This window comes from Natator depressus, chromosome 21 (genome assembly GCF_965152275.1).
Source record: "Natator depressus isolate rNatDep1 chromosome 21, rNatDep2.hap1, whole genome shotgun sequence".
Classification (NCBI taxonomy): Eukaryota; Metazoa; Chordata; order Testudines; family Cheloniidae; genus Natator; species Natator depressus.
In genome coordinates this window covers 6,818,495-6,842,000 of record NC_134254.1, presented here as the reverse complement: position 1 = coordinate 6,842,000, position 23,506 = coordinate 6,818,495, and the positions used below count along the sequence as shown (strand labels likewise).

The 23,506-nt window shown below is 45.4% G+C and overlaps 1 protein-coding gene across 5 annotated transcripts in view; it reads right to left on the bottom strand.

The window, feature by feature from the left end:
* Positions 1 to 193: 193 nt before the first annotated feature.
* The window catches only part of BLACAT1 (BLACAT1 overlapping LEMD1 locus), a 60,927-nt gene continuing 37,614 nt past the window's right edge, over positions 194 to 23,506 (bottom strand). For 3 of the 5 annotated variants that reach the window (XM_074936227.1, XM_074936231.1, XM_074936232.1), the window contains exons 2-3: positions 9,814 to 10,025; positions 194 to 8,218 (exon numbers count right to left, since the gene is read on the bottom strand). In XM_074936227.1, the coding sequence (XP_074792328.1) occupies positions 9,884 to 9,985 (102 nt within the window). In that variant the 5' untranslated portion in view covers positions 9,986 to 10,025 and the 3' untranslated portion in view covers positions 194 to 8,218; positions 9,814 to 9,883. Of the gene's footprint in view, positions 8,219 to 9,813; positions 10,026 to 11,927; positions 12,459 to 23,506 lie in introns of those variants that run through there. The other 2 variants (XM_074936229.1, XM_074936228.1) reach the window with 2 other exon arrangements.

The following is a 23,506-nucleotide window of genomic DNA, read 5'->3' as shown; positions in this document are numbered from 1 at the left end:
ACAAAGTGGCTGTGCAAATTATGTACAGATACATTCAATAAATATACATTGCATTTAACCAACTGTCTTTTTACCCTTAAAGAAGAGATGCAAATAATGGTCCAGATCCTGCAGTTCTTGTTCAGGGAAAAATTCCTGTTTAGCTCAACAGAAAGGACTGCAAGATACGGACCAGGAAGGCTATTCTGCCGACGAGTGGGGATGGGGGAATGGGGGGGGAGAGGAGAGCAGGGAGATTTTCTGAAGTGACTAATGATTCTGAATGCCCATCTAGAGACACCTTAAGGGAGCCTGATTTTCAGAAAGTGCAGAGCATTCACCCTCTGGAACTCAGCACTCATTAAAGTCACTCAAGTTGGGGACCCAAAATCACTCGTCACTTTTGAAAATATTGGTCAAAGAACTCATTGGGGGACCATGTCGGTTACAGATAGATGGACGGTATCAGATGAGACAGTAGTGTGCAGATGTTTGATTTCTTCACACCTAACTACCCATAGATGTTCCTGTGCATAATCATAAAGAGCAAGATAACTGAGGCCACCAACTCAACATGGGGGAGTAAAGTGCATTTAAAAAACATAATCCTATCATATCACCCTAGAAGTGCAAGAAAGAAAAGGACACCTTTGGTTAGATAATCTTAAAAGAAATTGGATACACACTGGAATGCAGAAGTCACTCTGGCCATAATAAACAGAACACTGGTACTTTCCCAGTCCAATTAAATGCCAAAAGCTTGTGTTTGCAAAGTATTCCAGTGGAATGAAGACTTAAATCCTATTGTGGAGTTTATGAAAAAAAAGAGATTCCAACTTGATATATTATAGATACGTGGGCTTGTGTATCAGATTAGATTAGGCCAGGGGTTCTCAAACTTCATTACATTGCGACCCCCTTCTGACAACAAGAATTACTACATGACCCCAGGAGGGAGGACTGAAGTCTGAGCTCGCCTGAGCCCAGCTGTCCCAGGTGGGGAGGGCCAAAGAATGAGCTCCACCGTTCTGGGTAGGGGAGCCAAAGCCCAAGGGCTTCAACCCCAGGTGGGGGTCCTGTGACCTGACCCCCACCACTAAGTGATGACGTCCTCAGGCTTTAGCCCTGGATGGTGGGACTTAGTGTTGGGCTTCGGCCCCTAGCCCCTGCAAGTATAACGCCAGCCCTGGCGACCTGATTAAAACGGGGTCGCAACCCACTCTGGGGTCCTGCCCACAGATTAAGAAATGCTGGATTAGGCTAGATCCCTGTTCTTTTTGCACATCTTCAGTAAGACTTTCAGGAATATGTTACACGACAAGAGTTCAAGCTGCAGCTTTTTTATGGGCTTCACTCTTTGTGCATGTTCTGTACCCTTCCAGCTCACTGCACAAACATTTCCTTCATCTTAAATAAATGCAGTGAAAGTTCCCTTGGCAAGACCACATCTGTCAAGAGATCATCTGCTGCTGATAAAAAACAAAACAATTTGGGATGAAACCCCACCACGCACACACACACACACACACACACACACACTCACAATTTTTTGGTCCCCTACCCACTTATTGTCATGCAAATAAACATCTGGAGACTCTCTGGCTCCAAAGTAGGCCAATATTCACAAAGAGGGTACACTGCCTCTGTTGGAAGTTAGCCCAAGGCAACGGTCTGGTTATTTTGATCATTAAAGCTGTTTCCCCCTTGACTACACCATCAGCACTGCTGCAGACGCTCTACTGTCAAGATCAAGCAATGCTGGTTTCCTTTTAATTGCAACACATTTTGGGCCCGATCCTCAGCTCTAGTAAATTGGTGTAATTGGAGCTGTGCTGATTTATACCAGTGGAGCATCTGGCCCTTTAACTTAAATACATTTTGCCAGCTGCCCAGAAAGGATTGGATGGGGAAAGGGGGCTGCATATTTGGTTTCCTAAATTCCCATGAGCCCACCACCTTGCTAAATTCATAGGTCCCCACTGGGTCATCTGAAAAGCTGGTCTTGGGGAAGGGTGGCAGGTGGCCAGTGGGGTGGGTAGCAATGGAGTTGCACACCTCAGTGCTTGCTGCATTGCAGAGATGAGCAGATTTGCCTGTTTCAGAAATATCCTTCCATTCTCATTTAGAGAAACTTGGATGGTTTCCTTCACTGTAATAGGATTAAAGATGGATTATTTCTGGTGGGAACAAATGCATCTTTGAGGAGCATAACATTCATTTTCTGAGGAACAATGATGGTAGCTAGCACAGCACACTTCTCTTTGAAACTGTTCCGGGGAGTTATGTTACAGTTAAGACTCCTGTTATAATGGGGAGAATTATACACAGACTTCAGCATGGATGGGATTGATATTAAAGCAACTGTCATAAAAAGGGAGAAATAACCTTACATTTCCACAGCACCCTTTTCACCCAAAGGATCCAAAAGAGCTTCACAGGGACAACTGGGAGTCAGGACACCTGGGTTATTTTCCTGCCTCTGCCACTGACTCCCTGGGTGGCTTTGGGCAGGTCACGTCTCTGCTCTGAGCCTCAGTTTCCCCCTCAGTACCATGGAGGCAATGATGCTTCCCTTCCTTTGTAAAGTGCTTTGAGATTTATAGATGAATAGCTCTGTATTAGTTTATCATTATTGTTAATTTAGTAGTGGTAGTAGTAAGATTTGTATTTCTATAGCACCACTGAAATGCAGTCACCTCTGACATGGAAAGGTGGAAGCCAGATGGACAAGCAGCATAAAGCATGTTACACAAGTATGGGAACAAGGGAAATTCTGGGCACTGAAGCAAAATGCTTCTTATATAGACATAAAAAATGCCAGGGCTTGTGCAAGTATGTGGCTGAGGAAGAGAAAGGGAGAGGGGAAGCTCATTTGTACTTTGACAAGAGCTGTTAGCTTTCCAGCTTTCACAGTTTTGGAAGAGTCTGGTGTCCTAATAAAATGCTGCCACTGGGGGAAAAAAATCTAACTTTTTGCCCACTGCAAACTTGTCATGTGGAAGTTAGTTGGCAGCACCCGCTCTCAGCCTGGGCAATTAGCAAAGAGCAAACTGCTTGGAAGTTCAGACTATTGACAGGTTTGCTGCAGAAAATCACGGTGCTGGAGCCTGGTGGGAAATGATGTGTGGATGAAGGAACCTTCAGCCATAAACCTAGAGGTCAAGTCATTACGATAGAAGAATCAAAAAGCACCACGAGGCATTTATGAGCACCACAGGGGTCAAGCCAGGAGCAAATGATTTTGCTTGGAGCCACTGTGGATAACATATTATTACTTTGGGAGCTATCTGTCCACATACATGGAAAGTTCTCTTTAAAAATAACTGCACCTTGAGCTTTTAAACACTCATATTGTACTTGTGTAATTTATTGCATTTTCAGTTTTATATATATATATATATATATATATGTATGTGTGTGTCTGTCTCTATATATTTTACATACTGTATTCATCCATGCCTACCTAGGAAGCTCTTTGCTGGAGGCAGGTGCAATTCTAGAGCTGAGAAAAATTCGGCAGCCATATGGTGGTCTACAATATACATTCAATAGGTTACCGTATTGTCCTGGATAGATCCCCCTCCTGCTTCCAGACCAGATTTTGGAACAACCACAGTGGAGAGAAAACCTCTGAAGCACCCATACCAGTTTTTACGTAAGACCCATTTCAGGAGCATTTAATTAGTACTATATGAACCTCCAGCCAAGCTGGATACATTCAATAAAGCTGTTAGCTCTTTACAGAGTCTCAGGGTGTGTGTATTAATTTTGGAATCTTAACTATGAAGCCGTGATGGCTGCATAATCAAAGGCTCATAGCAGCCTAGGTTCCACAACGATAACCTTGGCTATTCACCGAGTGCTCCATTAAACAATTAAAAACTCACCGCGCAGGAGAAAACATTAATATTCTTAGTTTACATGGGGTCCAACTCACTAAAAAGGAAACTGACTGTGATCATCTGCAAATCTCCTGCCTCTGACTTCGACCCAAAGGAATTTGAAAGGTCTCAGGGACTTGCGGCCAACTGATCTTCAGTTGGAACAACCTCCTGCTGCCAGAATGGCTGCTATAGCTTACAGCTGCGATGAGCAGGGGCTGTACCCACACAGACACTGGTCCTAAATAGGGATTGAATTTGTGTCCATCAGCACCAAATGCACAAGTCTATGCCACTTGCACTAAAGAGGTAGCTCTTGTTGCTCTGTGTAAGTAGAAGGCCAGTAAAGATAGTCTCTGGTATCCATGGAGAGCTATAACTGCTAACAGTGTGTTACACAATCAGCTGAGCATGAGGTGATGAGCTGACCTTGATGAAAATGAATGGGGATGAGTCAAAACAACTACCCCCACCTTGCTCAGTGCAGAAAACAGAGTAAAAGTTCACAGGCTGCCAAGCACTTCTTGCTATGCAGAAACTCAGAACTGTGATAGGAAATATTGAGCTGTATCCTGGCTTTGGATACATATATTGGGCTCCCACTGGCATCAGTGGGAGCTGCGCAGGCATATCCCTACCCAGAATACGGTTGTAGCCGGCTTTCTTTAGAAATCATGTTTCCTATTGCTGCCAACTTGCAGAATAGGGCACACATTTGTGATATTGGCATCTAGAGATGCTCAGTGACAGGATTCGTCCTCTGCATCACTTTTCCTTCTGCTTTATTATGGGATCAATGATTGGAAAGAATTTTAGGGCCAAATCCTGAAGTCTTTACTCAGGCAAAACACCCAGTCAAGGGGCAATATCCTGAGGGACGCTGAGCACCTTCGGCTCCCTCTGCAGCCAATGGAATTTGAAAATGCTCCATTCCAGTGAGGCATTGACCCAGTGAAAGCTTTTCCTGGGTGAGAGACCCCAAGATTTGGCCTGTAATGTTTAATATTTAAACACGACCATTTGCTAAACCTCCTAGGAGATTTAGATACCCAAACTAAGCCTAAAATTCAGCCTTCTGCTAAACGTTCTGCCATCATTGGAATGAGATGAAAATGAGCCCAACAGCCTCCAGTGATGGGCTTCTGTAATGCATCAAGCAGTAGCAAAATGGTCACCATCACAAGTTGGCTCAGCCATGCAAAAGTTCGCTGAGAAAAAAAAACATCTGGGCCATATATATCTGGAGTGTGACCCCAATGCTTTCAGTGTTGAGTCCTTTCCCTATGCTTGATCCTTCATGTCCATGAACCAGACAGCACCTTGTGTGAGTATCTTCTTCATGCTCCATGGCGAAAATACAGTGCTTCTCAGCATGTGAACTTTCCAGACTGACTCACTAAGCAAGATCAGGTGCAGCTGGACTCCTTGCTATGGTCTGCTACCAGCTGTTTCGTGTTTGAAGTGTTTGAAGTGACTCAACCATCTCCTAGAGCAACCCCGACTACTGGCACCCGACAAAGATTATTTTAAAGCCGCTTAGTTCGTTGCTCTTCTTATACCCCAGGAGATGATCTCATGTGTCTCCTTTTATTGGTCATCCTTGCTGGGCAGAGGTTTCATGCTAAACCCTTCAGATAAGACAATAAAATAATGGCCCTGTTGGTTTTGGTAGTCGGCCAAGCTAGCAAATCTTCCCAAAAGGAGAGCTTGTCACCAGCACACACAGCTCTGTTTGTCAAGCGTAAATCCGGTCTGGCAGCAGCGGTCTGAGCACTGGAAAGGTCAGTGTGTTTTATAAGTGGGGGAAAGGATTTGTTTTCTGAGTTAGCTCAACTTATTCTTCTTGGGGCCAGATCCTCAGCTGGTGTAAATCTGCATAGCTCCACTGAAGTCAACGAGTCTCCTCTGATTTACACTGGTCACAGATCTGGCCCCTAAAGATTTACCTGTCTGCCCTTCCTAGAGGGGAGCAGAGAAAATATTCCTCAGAGACCCTACCGGGCAAGGTTTTGCACCAGAGTTACAGCATTAACAATCTCTGGCCCCACCGCCCTGCTCCTCCATGTTTGGTCTTTAAATAGAAATGGTGGTTTTGCCCCAATTACTATTTTTTGTTTAATATTAATAACCTACCCAAAGCCTTTGGCTGGCTGCAGTGAAGGCCTATTGACAGTCCCATGCAACGTCATTCACTTGTCCCCCTCCCCAGACCTCATCCACCAGATTTAGCACATGACCTTCTCCCACTACCCATCCTCTGCCCTGATCGATTCTGAGGGCTTGGTTCCATTCTGTGATGGGAATCGGGCCTCAGGAGATGTATCCAGAACTGGTGCAATGGCTTTGCTGAGGGACTTAGAGGAGCAAGTGAATGGAGGTTTTCTGTTACACAGGAAGAGGCAGAGAACCAGCAATTTACCCTAACCAGGAGCATATTAAAGGGGGAGGCATCCCCATTCTCTAGGGGGCCCAAGTGGTCCCCACTGGGTTCTTGTTCAGCACAAAGCAGCTTCTACTCCACACCACTGAACCCTGGAGCAACAACAAGGAACCTCCCACTGGCTTTTCCATACAGAGATGACTGGGGCAGGAGGGGGTTCATGAGGGTTCCCTACAGCCGCCAGCTTTGCAGTACTGGCTTAACCACCCCTGCCTGAGGCAGCCATTTTGAACCCCTCCCCAGATCTCCACGGCTACCATCGCAGCCTGTCATGCTGACAGCCTGCCTTTCTGACTCTGTCATGCACCCAGCTCAGGCCTTGCCACCAGTTCTCGAAAGCCACAGCAGCTGCAGTTTATTCTGACTGAAAGGGCTACAAATACTGTGTGACCATCCTCACTGGGTATTCCCTCCTAGTCACTGCCATCGAAAGCGCAAACCCCTAGTAGCCTCGGGGGCTGCACATTTTGGAGGTGGCAGCAAACGATTCAGGAGTGAAGGGGTTGAGGCTGCCTGAATTAACCAGAGCTGGGTCTGAGTGGCTAAATTTGGGTCTGGATTTCCAGTGCCATAAGGCTGCGGGTGTTTGGAGCTGAGGGTTGGGTTCTCCAACACTACCACAAGAAGACCTTCCTGAGTGAGGTCCTGATCCAAACCCACTGAAATCAAAGGAAGAGTTTCTACTGACCTCAGTGTTCTTTGGATCAGGCCGTGAAATAGCTGTATTTTCTGGGATCCACAGTGACAACTGCTAGGGCTACTTTAGGGTACCTGAAGAGGACAGTCTGTCTGCAACACCTCCTGAAAGGCACAGCACCCAGGGAGTTTCCATATGGCTTTAACAGCAGGAAGGAAAGGCGTACAGACAAGGAAGGAGAAAACAGGGACAACCTTTGAAACTGTAGCACTACACTAATGCTAATGGCTATACCTGGATTAGGTGAGGCAGTGCCAGCAAAAAAGGTTAATGATTTGAACACTGGCATTTTCCAGACTGTCAGCTGCATGAATTTTTTTGAGAACATGGGCTCTTATCCTGGGGGTTGTGACCCACAGCATGTACATGAACAGGTGTCAGAGGGTCATGGCCATTCTGCCTGTCCCAGGTTGCTAAATGGTTAGATTGGAAGAGGGCACCCATTATGGGAAAAATGGAGAACCACAGGAGGATGCATACATGCTAGAGATGGACCTGAGCTTCAAAACTGAGATCTGAGTCCCAGTTCCAAACTTTTCTCCACATAAAGTTCAGGCATTTTGATTCAAGCCCATTATAGAAAAGGGGCCAAATGCAAAATTCACTTCCCATAGTTAATATAGACACATAAGGGGCATGAGTCTGCTCTCCCACTGGGCTAACACCATAGACTTCAGTGGAGTGACTCCTGATTTGCACCCGTGCGAGAGGGAGCAGAATCAAAGCCCAGTGTGTTTGCACCACTTCCTAAGAGTTTCTCCATGCTGTCATCTAGCACATCTGAGCACAAAATGTCTCAGAGGCATTAGGAACTGCTTCTTGTAGACACAGACATTTGCCTGGGAGATACTAAAAACACTCTACAGCTTGTTCATTTTCAACTGACAGTGCACTTAAAAACACAGAGCCAATTCCTGCTGCCCACTTACTCCAGGGAAACTGAGGGCAGGACTTGGCTCTTGATTTGGAAATCTCCTTCAGAGTCTGTTCATGGGGAAATATTCGAGCAAGACAAGGACAGCTTTCTCATGAATGAAACTTTTACCCAGCAAAGGGACAAACTCTCTCTCTGCCGCGGATAGCTGTGGGGTCCAAGGCCAAGCACCTTTGAGACCGGGGATCTGTGCTGAACCACCCTAGCACCCAGGATAATGCCTGTTTGTGGCTCTTCTGTAAGGGTCATTTCTGAGTTTCAGCTTTTTTTCCAAGCCAGGCAAGTCTCTAGGAAAGAAGAAGGAAGAGAAAGAAAATGAGAGAAGTTGCAGGATAAACGTGTGAACACAAATTAACCAGCTCCCTCCGCCTTCTCCTCAGCCTGCTGCTGACATCGATGAGCGAGCCCATCATTCACATCCCAGGCGCACCTCCTCCTGCCAGGACACCTTCCCGAGCTCATCTATCAAGTGCTGTGGGAGGGCTGTACTGAGCAAGACAGCCTGCCCCTTGGGAATGTTGCACTGATGTTGAATCCCCATTTCCCCTCCCTTGCCCCAGTCACAGCTATTGTTGCTAACAGGGGCTGTGTGCTGATGGTTAGATGATCCTGGCTGGAATTCCCTCTGCTACAGTAACCAAGAACATCCTACTAAACTTGAACTGGCTCCCTTCAAGTCCCCTAAGAAGCTGGCTGTCCTCTTATGGATGCCAATAAGGTTGTTCTACGGGGAAGAGAGGAGGAAACCAAATTTATTCAGGTGCAAAAGACGTTGTATAACCAGAGGTGCTGGAACTAGGGGTGCTGAGGATGCTGGCACTGTCGCATCCCCTGGCTTGAAGTGGTTTCCATGATGGACAGGGTTTACAGTTTGGTTCAATGGCTCTCAGCACCCCACTGTACAAACTGTCCCTGAGTATAACTGACTCCACTTCGAGCAACAGAGCGTTTGAACCCAAGACCTTCAATACTCAAAGCACAAGCTGCTACCACTTAGGCTAAAGGACTAAGCCATTAACTAGGAGCAATAGTAGAATCATAAGCCTCTTATATGGGCCACCCACTAGAAGGGAACAAAGATCTGCAGTCTCCTAGTGGAGGTCACAATTAGAGCTGGTCAAGAAATTCTCAGCAAAACTTCTTTTTTTGTTGAAAAAGGCCGATTTCTCCAAAGCAAAATTGTTCATGAAGTGGTGTGTAAGCTCGAAAGCTCATCTCTCTCACCAATAGAAGTTGGTCCAACAGAAGATATTCCCTCACCCAACTTTTTCATGAAACTGGGTCAGTTTCGACAAATCTCCTGACTCAACAATGTTTGGAAAAAAGTTTTGGCTTTTCAAAGGAAAACGACGTTTTATACAGAAATTTTAGTAAATATAGACCCCCCCCCCAAAAAAAGCTTAAAGGGGAAAGACTCAAAATGGAAACGAAACATTACAATTGATCCAAACTGTTTCCCCTGTGCACATCAAGTGTTTCAGTTAGTGGAAGTTTTTGAGATTTCAATTTGTCATCCTGATTCAGGACATGAAAACATTTTGAAATTTCAAAAGTTCTCACGGGACAGGAACCCTGTTTCCTGCGGCCCTAGTTATACTTGGAGGATTAACTATCGACAGTCAAGCATAGGAAACTCAGCTTTGCTGTTAGGAGTTAAATGAACATGCTGGTCTTCCTGTCCCAGGGTTTGGAGCATCACTCCTGTGACTCCCTTCTCTCCCCTCACCCCCCGATCTGCGCACCCTCCAGTACAGAAGGGGAGCAAAATAAGCAAGGGACACAGATGTGATGGGTGCCTCATCATGGCTACAGAGGTCAGAGAGCAGAAATGGGACTGATTCCCCTGAGGTGGGATCTCAGTCAAAGGGCAAAAGTGTCATACCAAGTTCAAACCGGGGCTGGGATCCAGCGATGTGAGTGAGCGGGTAAATGTGATACACCCGAGACAAGTCTCACACTGATGTCTCCTGCTCTGCGCTGGGCTCTTCTTTTTTCCTCTTCATCTTGCAGAAGCCATGGAGCCCGCAGAAGCAAGCGAAGGTGAACTGGGGCATCCCCTATGGCAGGTCAGGCTTAGGAGCATCCAAAGGAAACCTAGTTGGGGACGGGGAGAGGAAGAAAAGAGAGCGTTTTTTAAATCAGAGCAGCTCTTGCTGATGACTGGGAAGGAGGGTGGGCAGGGATGAACAATCACTGCCTTTCTTTGCAAGACAGACTTCCCCCCAACCCCAGATGCAGAACTCCTGGCAGTCTCCTCTCCCAGCACAGAACCTCCTATCTCCAGCCTTCTCCATGTCAGATGCCCCCAGTCACACTCTCTAAAATTTTCCTTTCCAGTAAAAGAAGAGGGGGTTGAACCAAACACTTGCTGCCCGTGGAAGCCTGTGAGCTGCAGTTCCCACATGCACAGAAACATAGATAGTTTGCACAGTCTGCTAAGCTAATGAATATTACAGGGATCTTAAGCTTAGGCTCATTGGGGTGTTCTAACAAAGCTTAGCGATATATACCCAGCAACCGCAATTAATGAGAAGCAGCTGATATCAAAGCTCAGTGTCTTCTTGTCCATTTTCAGTGGATCAAATCATGCCCCAAAGCACAGCCCACATTAGGGAGTAACAGCTCTAACAGCTGCAAAATGTAATTATGCAAACAAAAGCCTTTTTTTTAAACACATGGAAGGGAAAGAATAACATCTGATGTCAAACCCACCCGCGCTTTCCCCCTATTTTAATTTTTAGCATTTCTAACTTTGCAAATGACTAAATCTAGTTTTGCCAATGAGAAAGAGGGTAACAGTGATTAAAGTGCTCGAAAACAGGAGTCTTGAACACTAAATTTCTACATTTTTATGGCTAGGTCAGTCTAGTCTCTGAAATACAGAAAGTCCTGAAGGAAACTTCAACTGACCCCTCATCCCTATCTCAGCAAGGGAGGCAGTGTGTGCTAGCGTACAGGGCATGGGATTGGGAGAGCAGACTCTTCCAGTTCTGTCACTAAATTACCATGTGAGTGAGTCACTTAACTCCTCTGTAAAATGGGGATAATGAAACTCATCCAAGCTTTGAGATCCCTGAGTGGGAATTGCTATGTAAGTTCTAGCATAAGCTCCAGAGGGGCAAATATTGCCCACAGTGGTTAGCAATGAATCATAGCTTCTGACACTGGCAAGCTGCTAACAGAGACATGCCTGATTCATACGTCCCGTAACTTTGTGGAAATTCAGGGCTGGACCTGTCTCTAACTTACATGGAGACATTTAGGAGAAAAATAAGAACAATATCTTTAACTGCATTGAATTAAACTGAACACACTGGGCCAAGTGCTGCTATTCGGCCCTGATCCACCAATGCACTTTTGCATGTGCTTATCAACGAGTAGTCCCATTAAATATGTGCTTGAGAGATTTGCTGGTCGGGTCCAGTGTGAGTGCAGAATAAGTCCACTGAGTGAGAGCAGGATTTGGCCCAAAGGAGATTTTGCAAGAGAAATGGCAAATATATTGCTTTAAAAAAAAATCCATTTGGCATGTGACTCTGCCCCTTCCCACCCCCAGGGTTACAAAATATCCCAAGCTGATAGTTACTCCAATGGAGAGACTGCAACTAAAATCCCATTCAGGGTGGCTGCTTGTCAATAGCTCAGCTGGCTCTCAGGGGTCATGCTAAGCTCCTCAAGGCCATGGAGAATGTTTGACTGACCTTCCGGCTTCCAGCAAGGCCATTCAGTATCCATTAAGAGCCCTTCAATTCCCAGCACTGTCATTCCGACATGGCAATGAAAATCACATCATCCCCATCCAGTAACCTGGGAACCAGAGCGCAGCTACCTAGTGGGCTGGCTTTGTCCTCTGTGCTTTTGCCTGACTTTGCCTTTCCAATCAGGGCCCAGCACTAATATAGAGCAGATAGCAAGCAAGGGACAGAGTCCCTTTAATAAACTTCTCCAGCCGCCCACCTCCCCACCTTCCCCTTCGTTTGACAGCCTTCTATGTACCTCTCTAGCAGGCTCCCAAATTAAAAAGGCCCCAATGCTACCTCTGAGGCTCAGAGTCAGGAACAATGACAACAGGCTCCTTAACGAGTCTTCCTGTCTGCAGGGTTTCTTAGCATAGTGGCAGCTCTGTGTGCGTCTCTCTGTATGCTGCTGCTTTTTATTATAAGCCAACGAAAGGGTCTTCTGAGGTAACAGCTGGCAGGGAGCAAAGTGCCACTGGACGAAGCTGTCTGAAGGCGAGATATGAAGCTAGCTCGTTAGTGTCTCCCTCTCTCTCACTGTAGCGACACTCTGTGACTTGAGGTGGCAGAAAGGAACTCTCTGCCGAACCGGTCTGGTATACTTGCAAATTTGCATTGAGAGAAAGAGCCAGTGAAAATGCCTTGGTGGCTTTACCCTGAGGTAACTGCGCCAACCTCAGCTGCTGCTGATTTATGCCAGTGTAAGCAAGTGGAGAATCAGGCTCAGCGAACCTACTTCAGCTCCTGCTGCAGACAGTGGGCCAAATTCTGTCCTATGGACCAGATCTAGCTCCCATTAAAGTCAATGGAAAGACTCCCATTTCACTGTAATGGCGCTACTGCCCGTGAAACCTCAGCTGATGTCAGGAGCTGTAAATTTGGCTCATCAGGACCGTGTTTGAGTCAATGAATATTTTTGTAAAGGTAGAAAATTTCTCCTCGATCCCTGTACCCAAATACCATCCCCCAACATTAGCGATGGGCCTGAACAAAATCACCAGATCTGTCTCAACTTTGGGGGTGGTCAAAATCTGAATCCAGATTCAAATTTCTCAGCATACATATTATGTGGGCCCAGCTCTAGCTAAAAATTCCTCCTGAAACCCAGGCGTACTGCAGAACTTCAGGACTGTTAAGATTTTTAAACTATTTAACAGGGTTTTACCACCTGCACCTAAAATGGGCGAACATATTTTGGGGATATTTAAAAACCCAGAGGCCAGATCCTTAGCTCATGTAAATCAGTGTAGCTCCTTTGGAGTCAATAGTGTTAGGCTGATTTATACCAGCTGACGATCTGTCTCCCAGATATAGGGAAAACAAAATCTAGCCCATAATATCCATCAGAACTAGGCCCTAGAAATGGTACCCTCTTGAAAGTACAGTTGTGGGCATATGTCAAGGGTAACAATACCCTACCATTTTTAGGGAAATGGGACATTGGGACAATTTCCAGGGAAATTTCAAGACACACTGTCAAGATAAAAATCTGAAGTCATAGTGCAATGAACCTGCTACCTCACTATTGGGTAGTTTCCTTGCACCCTGGAAGAGCTGGATGGAAATGGTCTAGTAATATTCACCATTCACATAAGAAGCATAAAATTAATTGAAGCTTGAGGAGTTGCAACCATTTATGCCAGTGGTGAACCTGAGCTCAAATACTTTAGGGCCCAATTCTGTCCTTTCATACACACAAAGGTAACCCCATCGAAGTTAGTGGGACTTTGGGCCTGAGCCAAAGTCCACTGAAGTCAGTGGGAGACAAATCCAGTGACTTCAGTGGCCTTTGAAACCTGCACTATATGTAGAGTAAGGTACTACTCAATGGGACAGAATCTGATACCTTATGCTACAAGGAGCTCTGTGAAATCAATGGGGCTGCCCTCTGAGTAATGTATTATTCAGTATGGGCAAGGCTATCAGAATCGGACCCAGCGTGAGAAAGGATGCCAGGATACATTGTTACCATTTAAAATACTTTTTCAAGTCAGGTTTGTTTCCCATTATTTATGCTGCTTGTTTCCAAATTTTTCAGCTTGGACAATGAAACTTGACAGCTCAGTTTAACTTTTGTTCATAGCTAGTTTCTGTTTGTTTTTCTCATGCATTTCCAAGGAAATGTTAAAATTTAAGAAAAATGAAAATGGGATCTTCTTGGATTTTAATATTAAAAACCCATGAACATTTGTTTAATATTATTAATGGATCAAGTCAATCCCTGGTGTGTGCAAACCAACAGAGTTACTCCAGTGCTAAATTCAGCCCATTATGTCTTGTAAAACTCGTTGGAGTGCATTTTGCACCCAAACGAATTATTATTACTGATATTATAGTAGCACCTAGAGGCCCCTTTGTGCTAGGCACAGTACATACATGGCAAGAGATAGTCTGTCCCAGAGAGTTTACAGTCTAAACAGATGGGGGGGGGGGGGGGGAAGAGAAAGGAGAAACAGAGGAGCTAAGTGACTTTCTTAAGGTCACTTGGCAGCTCAGTGGCAGATCCAGGAGTAGAGTTCAGGGCTCTGGACCACACCATATCTCTGACCATGCTGTCACTCTACAATAAGTGTGAGTACAATAGGTAGATAGTGTGTCCCTTTAAGCCCAGTCAGGCAGGTAGTACTAACAATAGATCTCCCCATTCTCTGGTCAAGCTGTGTTAATCTTGGCTCTAACATGTATCGTGGGCAACATCATTCTGCCAGCATTTCCCTTTGCTAACTATCTGCCACTGCATACGTATCCACAATGAGCCAGCAGCTCACATAAGGCGCTGGCAAGCCTGACATAACTGATAGGAAATCCTTATTCTAGGCAAATGGCCACCTAAAAGGAACTAAAGACAAGTTTTAATCAAGCTGAACCTGGAGATAACAAACATTTAGCATATGGTCTGTACTGCAGCCATGGCATTTCCTGCTGAATTGACATTTTCCTGCCCAGCAACGGGCTGATATTTACCGTTAGTGCTCTGCATCTCAGCGCCCTGGGCCAAGTCCAAAGCATGAGGTGCCTGATCCAAAGCCCATTGAAGCTTGAGACTTTTCATTGACTTTGATGGGCTTTCGATTAGGACGTAGGCAATCAGGGAGACAATTGGCCAGATCCTCAGCTGGTGTAGATTGATTTAGTTCCAGCAGAGTCCCTGCTGATTTACATCGGCTATGGATCTGGCCCCACGAGAGCTTCCAGAGGAAACCAGAGGTGGCAAAAAAGTAATGGCCAATACCAAAAGAAAGAGTAACCATAAAATAGCTCCTAAGTGGCTACCATTGACTGTGTGGACAGGACTTTGCTCACGGTACAACAGGTCCAATGAGGGTGCTGACTCCAGTTGGACAGGCCTTTGCTCTGCCTGCTTATGTCTCCAGGGCCTCATCCTCGTTGCTGTTGAAATTGATGGCAAAAATCCCATCGACTTTAATGGGAGCAGGTTCAGGCCCTCATTCAAAAGGAGGGGGGAATGGGAAAGGCAGAACTGCTGAGGATTCTTGTTGGACCCTTGCATGACTTGCCCTTCCCAACTCAGAATCAGCAAGAGAGGAAGATGGCAGCTACTACCATGAATGGAGCCCAGGTCTCAAGAAGCCAGAGCACCTAGAGAAGCTGCTCAGAACCAGACATGTTCCTTGTCCTTACACGGCCACTTCCAGTTCACTTCACAAGCTCATTTTAGGCCAAGACCCTTCCCCTTCCTTGCTACACTTTCTCTATTAAACAGGGATAAAAAATTACTTACCAGACCTCACAGAGAGGCTTAACTAACAAACATTTGCGAAGCACTTGCACTCAAATACCTTTCTCCTTGGATATTAGCAGATCCCAGGACAGACTGACTTAGCTGCAGACACAAAACCATCATCAGAACCTGGGCGGTCTGACTGACAGGACCCAGCTTCCATTATGGAACTATTGATGTCTTTAGGGAAACTTGTCGCACGGAGGCTTTTAAAAGTGACCCCTCTGCCTTCCATTCAGGGAGCAGACAATGATGAACGAGCCTGGAAGAATGAAGGCAAGCACAGCTGAGCCTAATGCTCCCGTTCTTCTTGAAAAGGTAGAAAAAGGATCTTGAAGGAGCAAGGAATAATTAAAAAATAAATGAACTGGCTTCGGTAGCAGTGACAGAAGCCCTGTTTGATTTGCAAGAGCTGGGTATGCTTCACAGAGCTGCGCTGCCCTTTCTATTCAAGGGAGAAGATCCTTTGGATAAAGCCCTGTGCAGCAGAGAAAAAATGCAGGGTGCATTAAAAATGTTAAGCTAGAGAATTCTCTTTAGTCAATTGCACAACCCCTGGCCATGTTTGTCACTGTCACAGTGATGAATTGGGAGCTGTCTGAAATCAGCATGCTCACTTTAATAATGTCACTTTCTCTGAGTGCTAATAAATGTCTTTCTGAACCAGCTGGACAGAACCTATTCCTTAGCCCAGCAATTACTGATTTCACTGGGTTCTGCTTTTCAACCCCAGCTATTCTTAACAGCCAGGTCAGGCTGATGAAATGGGAAATCTTTATTTTATCTTAGACTTTCCATGCTGTCTTTTCCTCTCTTTCTCGGTTGTATGGCAAGAGGCAGTGTAATCTTGTGGTCAGAGCAAACGAATGGGAACTGGGACTTCTAGGCTTTATTCCCAGCTCTGCCACTGACTCACTGTGTGGTCCTGGGGTAGTCATTTCTCGAAGGGCCTGTCTACACTGGGGATTGGTGCAACAGGACAAACCCCTAATGTAGACATGGTGCACCAGGGCAAACCCCTGTGTACCGTGATGCAACATGTCTACACTAGGGATTTGTACCAGTGCAAAAATTGGTGTAGCTAGAAGGGTGCAAAAATCCTCAGTATAGAGAAGCCCTCAATCTCCCTATATGTAAAATGGTTAATGTATTTATTAGTCACCTCCCAGGAGGGTTTTGTGGCTTAATGAATAAAGTGCTATGAGATCTTGGTTAGAGAAGCGCAAAGGGGCAAAATTCTGATGTGATTTACACTGGTTTAAATGCAAAGAAAGTCCACTAAAGTCAGTGGGCCTGAATCACTGCTGCCCTGCCCCTTGTGCAGCGATTTACGCCAGTGAAATGTGAAAGTAAAATGCTACCGTTGCATTCTGATAACGTTTTACACCTGCTTTGCAATGATATAAATGACAACGCAAGGTGCAGGGTGACAGTGAATTGGGCCCAGAGGAGTTACTACAGGAATAACTGGAAAAACTGAGGACTAAGAGAGTCTACCTGGGGCGTTATACTGGTATAACTTGTAAAACTTTCCCATGTAGACAAGCCCTGAGAGAAGAATCTGACCCATGCTTTTTATTCTAAGTTTATGTCTACACTGCAATAAAAGACGAGTACATTTGTCCCTACTGTTTATTCCTTCCTTGAAGTCATAGGACTAAATTTACCTACAGGGCAATTGCTACTGTCAGGTTGACCAATCACCTGCATCTTGTGGTATCATGTATTGTTATCCTAAAAACGGCTACCGGTCATAGCCACTGGGCTCTGCTTCGGGTGAGGGAAGAATCAGGTGAACCCTCTTTTCACATGGCTAAAAGCAGAGTTGCACTGAAAGAGAAGGTTTGTCATGATGTGTCACTGGCCCTTTAATTGTCCTGGCAAAGGTTTGCACAGAAATTCTGAGGTTTCAATTCATGTGATTTTTATGCCACTCCAGTTTTGCTTTTCTGAGAAATGTGATCAAATTAACTTTTAATTCCCCCACTAGAAAAATGTTAAATTTTACACTTTGAACTCCAAATTTTAAAACTGCCTTTTGCCCCCAGCAAGACAATTTTTCTTGGGAAACGGACTGTTTTTCGATGGAAACGGGTCCCGTTTTTTTGCAAAAAATTTGTGAGGTGAGGCCAATGTCCAGGTAAAATGACTTAGTACTGGAAAGTGCCCAAATACCAAGGACCTGAATAGAATAAAATAGCTTGTAATGAAATATGAAAAAATGCCTTCAAATTTCAAGTTGTTTCCCATTCATGGTGGATATTCCAGCCATCTCTGACCTTTGTAACCAAGATTTTCAAATGGGATCAGTGATTTTGGGAGCCCGATTTGAGACACCTTAAAAGAGCTGGTTGAGTAGACAGTGCTGAGCACCCATCCTCTGACCATCAGGCCCCTTTCAGGGTCTCATGTGGGACACCCCAAACGACTGCCACTTTTTTAAAACCTTGGGCTTCAAGTGTGTCAGCATTGTGAGCTATGCCCCAGCATAGAGGCCTATGTTAAGAGATTTATGACATATTTTTTTACACCCTCACCCAGTTCCAAAAGCCAGCGGACTCTGGAAAGCACAGATCTGGACTCAAATTGGGCTAGGTTGGTCTTTACTCTTGACTGTTGTAACGAATCCACTCACCTAGGCCTTTAATAGTCACTACTGCACACTGTGCAATGTGGCCTTAAGAACTTAATGAAAATTACAGGGATGGAATCCAGAGCCACCTGCTCTAAAATCTATCAGTTAAAATAATGGACCATCTATTCCTTTAGCTATTAGCAGTACAGGGCCATACTGATCCCATCCAGCAGAGGGCATGCCTCACATACGCACTAGACACTTCATTACACTCCTCTGTATGCCAGTTGCTGTATCGCTGGCTAATTTTACCACAGTATCCACATTATTTAATTTGTTTTTTATTTCCACTTCTAAAATTATGGTTATTATTTTTTCACACACCGTGGGTGCCTCCCTCATTATCACCAACCTAAGGCGAAACCCAATTAAGAGCAGCAACCCATAATTTACAGCGGGATACTTTTTTTGAAACAGAAGAGACCGGAAAAGGACTAAATCAAAAAGAAATTCTGTCCCTTTAAGAGGAGATAATGAACCAAAGCACTGTTTCTTGGGCCCGCATGTTTGCAGAGAATTGCTAATTAAAACATCACTTCTGTAAAGTATGCTGATCCCATTGATTCTTCCCCCCACACAGTTAATTTGCTGCTAGGAAGGCAAAGTCACAAGGGTACTCATTATAAAAATTTCACTGGCTGCAGCTAATGGTTGTAATTAATAGGTGCAATAAATTTCAAATGGCCAGCCAGGGTGTTCATTAGTTTCAGGCTGACTCAGCACCAGTGGGGTAGCCTGTTATTTAATAACCCATTTTCAAGCGGACCTGGCGGCGGGGGCCAGGGAGGAGGCATCCCATGGTATATACAGTAGATCCATATCTTTCCATAGGTAGCAGAGCCGAGTGAATAGTTCATAACAAAAAAACTGTTTGTCCCTTTTTGTCCTATTTGTGAATTTTCCAAGCAAAACTCAAAAGGCATGAAGACACTTAGCAAATCAAATGGCGCCAGATTTTCTAAAGAGCTCAGCCTCCAAAATGAGCTCTTTTGAAAATCTCTCCTTTAATCTCTCTGCGACTCAGTTCTCCAACTGTACAATGAGCATAAAAAATCCTTCCTTTCTTCCACCCTTTGTCTGTCTTATCTATTTCAATTGTAACGTCTTTGGGGCAGGGACTGTCTTGCTGTGCATATGTACAGCACCTCGCACAATGGAGTCTCGATTTATGTTAAGGCGTTTATGTGTTACTGTGACACAAACAAACAATAAATAATAATGTGAACCCAGGCACGGATCAAACGCTGACAAAATGGCTTGCATGAACCACAGAGCTACACGTGTCCAAGCGAAGCCCCAGTTGTACAGATGTGTCTCTGGGTCTGACTGCCAGTGAAATGGACTTGGGCATGTCTAGCACATCACCTGGTCCTTATTTCTCTGGTAGTATGAGCTGATGGGAGCCTGACACAGAAAGCCTGTGTGGTGTAATCAGTGGAGGGATTTTTTAAAAAAATATTTTCTCTTTTCAGGAGGGGCCTAGCCAAAGAAATGTTAACAGCTGGCAGATGCACAGACATCCTGCAGCACAGCGGGGCCTAAGAGAGCAGCACGTCTGCATTCTAGTTCTACTATACCTAGTGTGTTACCTGCCCTCGCCCACAGATCTCTCATCACCCATGAAACCTTCCTTGTTGCTGAATGCAGGTCCTGAACTTGTGAAGTGCTAAGAGTGCTCCATTTCCAGGACTGGGCTCTTAGTCAAAAAGTCCCTCGTGACAGGAGAGGCAGCATGTCCAGCTATATCCTCCATAAGCCCCTTGGCTTTCCTCCTGAAGTTCCCTATCTGCAAAGGCTTCCCAAAGAATCAATTGTAGTTGTGGTCAGGTTTTACGAGGTTCAGGTGCTTCCTGCAACATGCTCAGCACCCTCACCCCTGACTGACACCTCTGGGAGTTGAGGGCTCTTGGCACTTTACTGAAGTAGTGCAGCACATTGCCAGGTCAGGCCCTGAGGCTGGAGGGACCAGGTCAAACAAAAGAAGAACTGACCCGAACCATTGCAACGACAGCTTGGAAAATTGAGGAAACTCGGTCCCCATCCAATGTACATCCATAAATGAGGATGAGGCAGGAGGGAAGGAAAAATGAACTGCAAATCTCCTGACATTTCCCCCCTTCATTATCCATGGAACAGGTACAGTGTGGGCAAACTTCCCCATCACTAGCCCAGCAATGCACCATAGTCTCACCCTGGGAAGAGGGACCACCACTAAGATATAAGAGGGGAGTCAGTCTCCATGGCCCAGTCAGTGCTTGACCCCTCTGCTGAGACTGTCAACAAGCGTCCAGTTAGGATGAGTGGGATTTTTGGACACTTGCCCATGAGTAACTGGACTGAGACCCATCAACGCAAAAGACACAATTAAAAAGAAACTGGAACCACACAGCGACCTGCCTTGAGCTGAGAACCTTTCTACGATTCTCCACCCAGTTAATGGGGATTTTCCCATGGTGAGCAGGTGGCAAAGCAAACTCTGGGTGAATAAACAGGCCAGTTTGATCCCTGATGTTACTGTGGTGGCTTCATTGGGATGGATGGGTCCAATGTACTTGGGTCCTGATCTTCAGCCCACTGAAGTCAATGCAAAGACTCCCACTGACTTTAATGAGCTTTGGATCAGGCCCTTAATGATAAGAAGATAGAGGGGACTGGCTAACAAGTGAAGGTGGGAATGGTCTCTGCGGCCCATTGAGACAGAACTAAATAAGAACAGCAGCTTCTTCCTTCTTTGTATCTCATCCCCCAACATCCTCAACCTAGAGCGAGTTAAATGAGCTTGGCGTGATTGAAGGAAAAGAGAAGCAGCCTCTTCCTTCATTACCCAACTGCTGCAGCTTTAATAAAAAACGGCTTTTCGGTTCGTTATCATCTGGCTGTAATTAAAATATTAATAATTACAACTCCCTCCCTGGAGTCATTTATCATAGTCTGCAGGGAAATTGCTCCTGCTCAAGGGATTGTCTTCCATACGACCAGCTGACCCAGCAAGAAATCCAGAACTCCAGCTCTGTTTGTAAGTAGGGGGAAGTGTGTTAACGCAGAGCCCAAGTGTGGCTTTGCCCTAAGCCCTGAGTAAGTTATCCAGCCCCTGGAGCAGACCAGCAAGCAGATTGTGACTTATCGAGAATTCCCCCTTGCTTTGGTAGAAGTACCTGTGCCAGGTTACCTGAATAGGTATGCTGGCTGGCACATAGGGGAGGGATATGGCACCAAGGTTCTGCCCATGCACATGGGGTAGGAGAGCTATAGCTGCCCTGTACAAGCTGCTCTCACCTATAGGCAGCTGCCGATGATGGGATGCATAGGTGTGTCCTACTGTCCTGCACAAGCCAAGCCGCCATCTGGCCCATAACAAATACTAGCTAGGGTTTAGGGTGTCAATAGGTAATGGATGCTCCTAGTAGCTTGACTGGCCCTCCTCTTTAGTTCTTGGTAGCTCTGAAAGGAATTAACAATATTGTAACAATCTGATTTCTCCTGTCTCCTTCTTTTCAGGGCAGGAGACAGCATTATTGCAATGACAATAAATAGCATGGCAAAAACAATGAAGAGCTTTGAACTTCTTAAGAGCTCTTCCTTTTGTTAGGGATGAGATTTCCAAAGCAGTCCAGGGGACTGAGACCCATCTCTCCTGTTAAAAGTAATGAAAGGTGTGTGTACAGTCTTCAAGGCTGCTTTGAAAATCTCACCCTACGTTTGTTAGTTCGACTAGTCGTTTTATTTTTGTTATAACCACAGTGGCAGAGTTGGCCTGAGAGTCTTTGTCTCGTCTCTTAGAGAGCTAAGTCACAGAGTCCCGGCTGGGGTCAGAGGTGGAGGGGTGGCTGGAGAAGGGATTTCTACTAAATTAAACAAAAGCTTTGAGATGTTTCACTTCAAAGGGAAGACTCATCATCTTCTTGCTGCATTGAGAGGCAGGGATGTTATTAATCTCATTGACCCTAATTCAAGCACTGGAAGCTGGGGCCCAAAAGTCTGCTCCTGGATGTGGTCAGCAGGGCTTGTCTACACTTGAAGGTTAGTGTGGATTAAGGGAATGTGTGGATAAAAGCTCAATAGCTATTCCTGAACAATTCCATGTGTGGACACCCTTAGGGCTGGTCTACACAGGGACTTATTCCTGATTAGTTTATTCTGAATTAGCTTAATTCATTTTGGAAGTGGATTAAGTTAATTCAGAATAAGGTTCTCTTATTCAGGAATCAGAGCCTCTATACAAGAAATTATTCAGGAATAGCTATTCTTGTTTAAATTCACACACTACCTTCACCCAAATTCACTTCTTTGGGTAGACAAGTCCTAATATAGGCGCTTAGACCAGCAGGCAAAGGTTGCTTTAACTGTAAGGCCGCATGAGCTACTTTCAACTCTTGGATGACAACCAAGCCCATAGCTCACCTGACCCTGGAAGTCTTATGTCTTCTTCAGTAGATGCTTTGCAACCACCCTTGCTAGCATCCATTCCTGCAGCCACTTGTCCCAAGTCTTACTATGCCCTTCGTGCCTCCTATGAGGTCTTGTTTCAAATGCCCCTTCTGCCGCAGTCCCCGAGACACTCCTCCTGAGAGTCCCTGCAAGGTCAACCCCATTTCCATTAGTGATACGTCTGAAACAAAAGCCCAGAACCAAAACAACTCTGATTTTTTGGGTTGCTTGATGTCTGAATCAGGCCAATGGCAGAGACAGGCCCAAATATGCTCTAGGTAAAAAACATGCTCTCGCTCAGCTCGAAGGACTGGGTTTGATGCAGTTACCATAGGGTGAAAGCCTATGGCCTGTGCTTTGCAGGAGGTCAGATGAGATGATTGTAATGGTCTCTCCTGGCCCGAAAGCATATGAATCGATGCTCCTGTCATTATTATAGGCCAAACCAGATCCAAATACTCCTCAAACTGTGGAGTGTTCAAAAATCAGAATCCAGGTCTTGCAGCTTGGGTTGTCTCTGGCTTGGCAAGAAAATATTCCATCTGAAAAAAAAATGCTAAGGGAGAAAAAGACTTTGTGGGACGTGTTTGGCCCTAGATCCATTTGTTTTTGACCAACAGAGGTGATCAAGTGATCAGACCCAGCTCTCACCCTCCTACCCCAGCTGGGTTTCCGTCCAACACAGTGTTGAAAACATACATGTTGTGGACTGTTTCTCTCTCTTTCTTTTTTAAGCACCTGCTTTGCTAAAAGAAAAAGCAATAGCATAAAGGGTAGTCAAAGCGAGTCTCAGGAGATGAGTATCTAGCCTGCGTTCTGCAGACAGGCTGCCAATAATCTTGTTCTGAGCAGCTTTGCCCGACAGCCACCGAAATATTAATGGGGTCTACTGCCGCTTCTGTTTGGGTATTTGAGATCCTTTGCAATCTCTTGGAGCCTGTTGACAATAAGAAGCAATTACCACTTAAAAATTGTGCCTGTAAACAAGTGCCAGCTTCCCGGCATCCTGATTATAAAGGTGGCATGTTGTGCC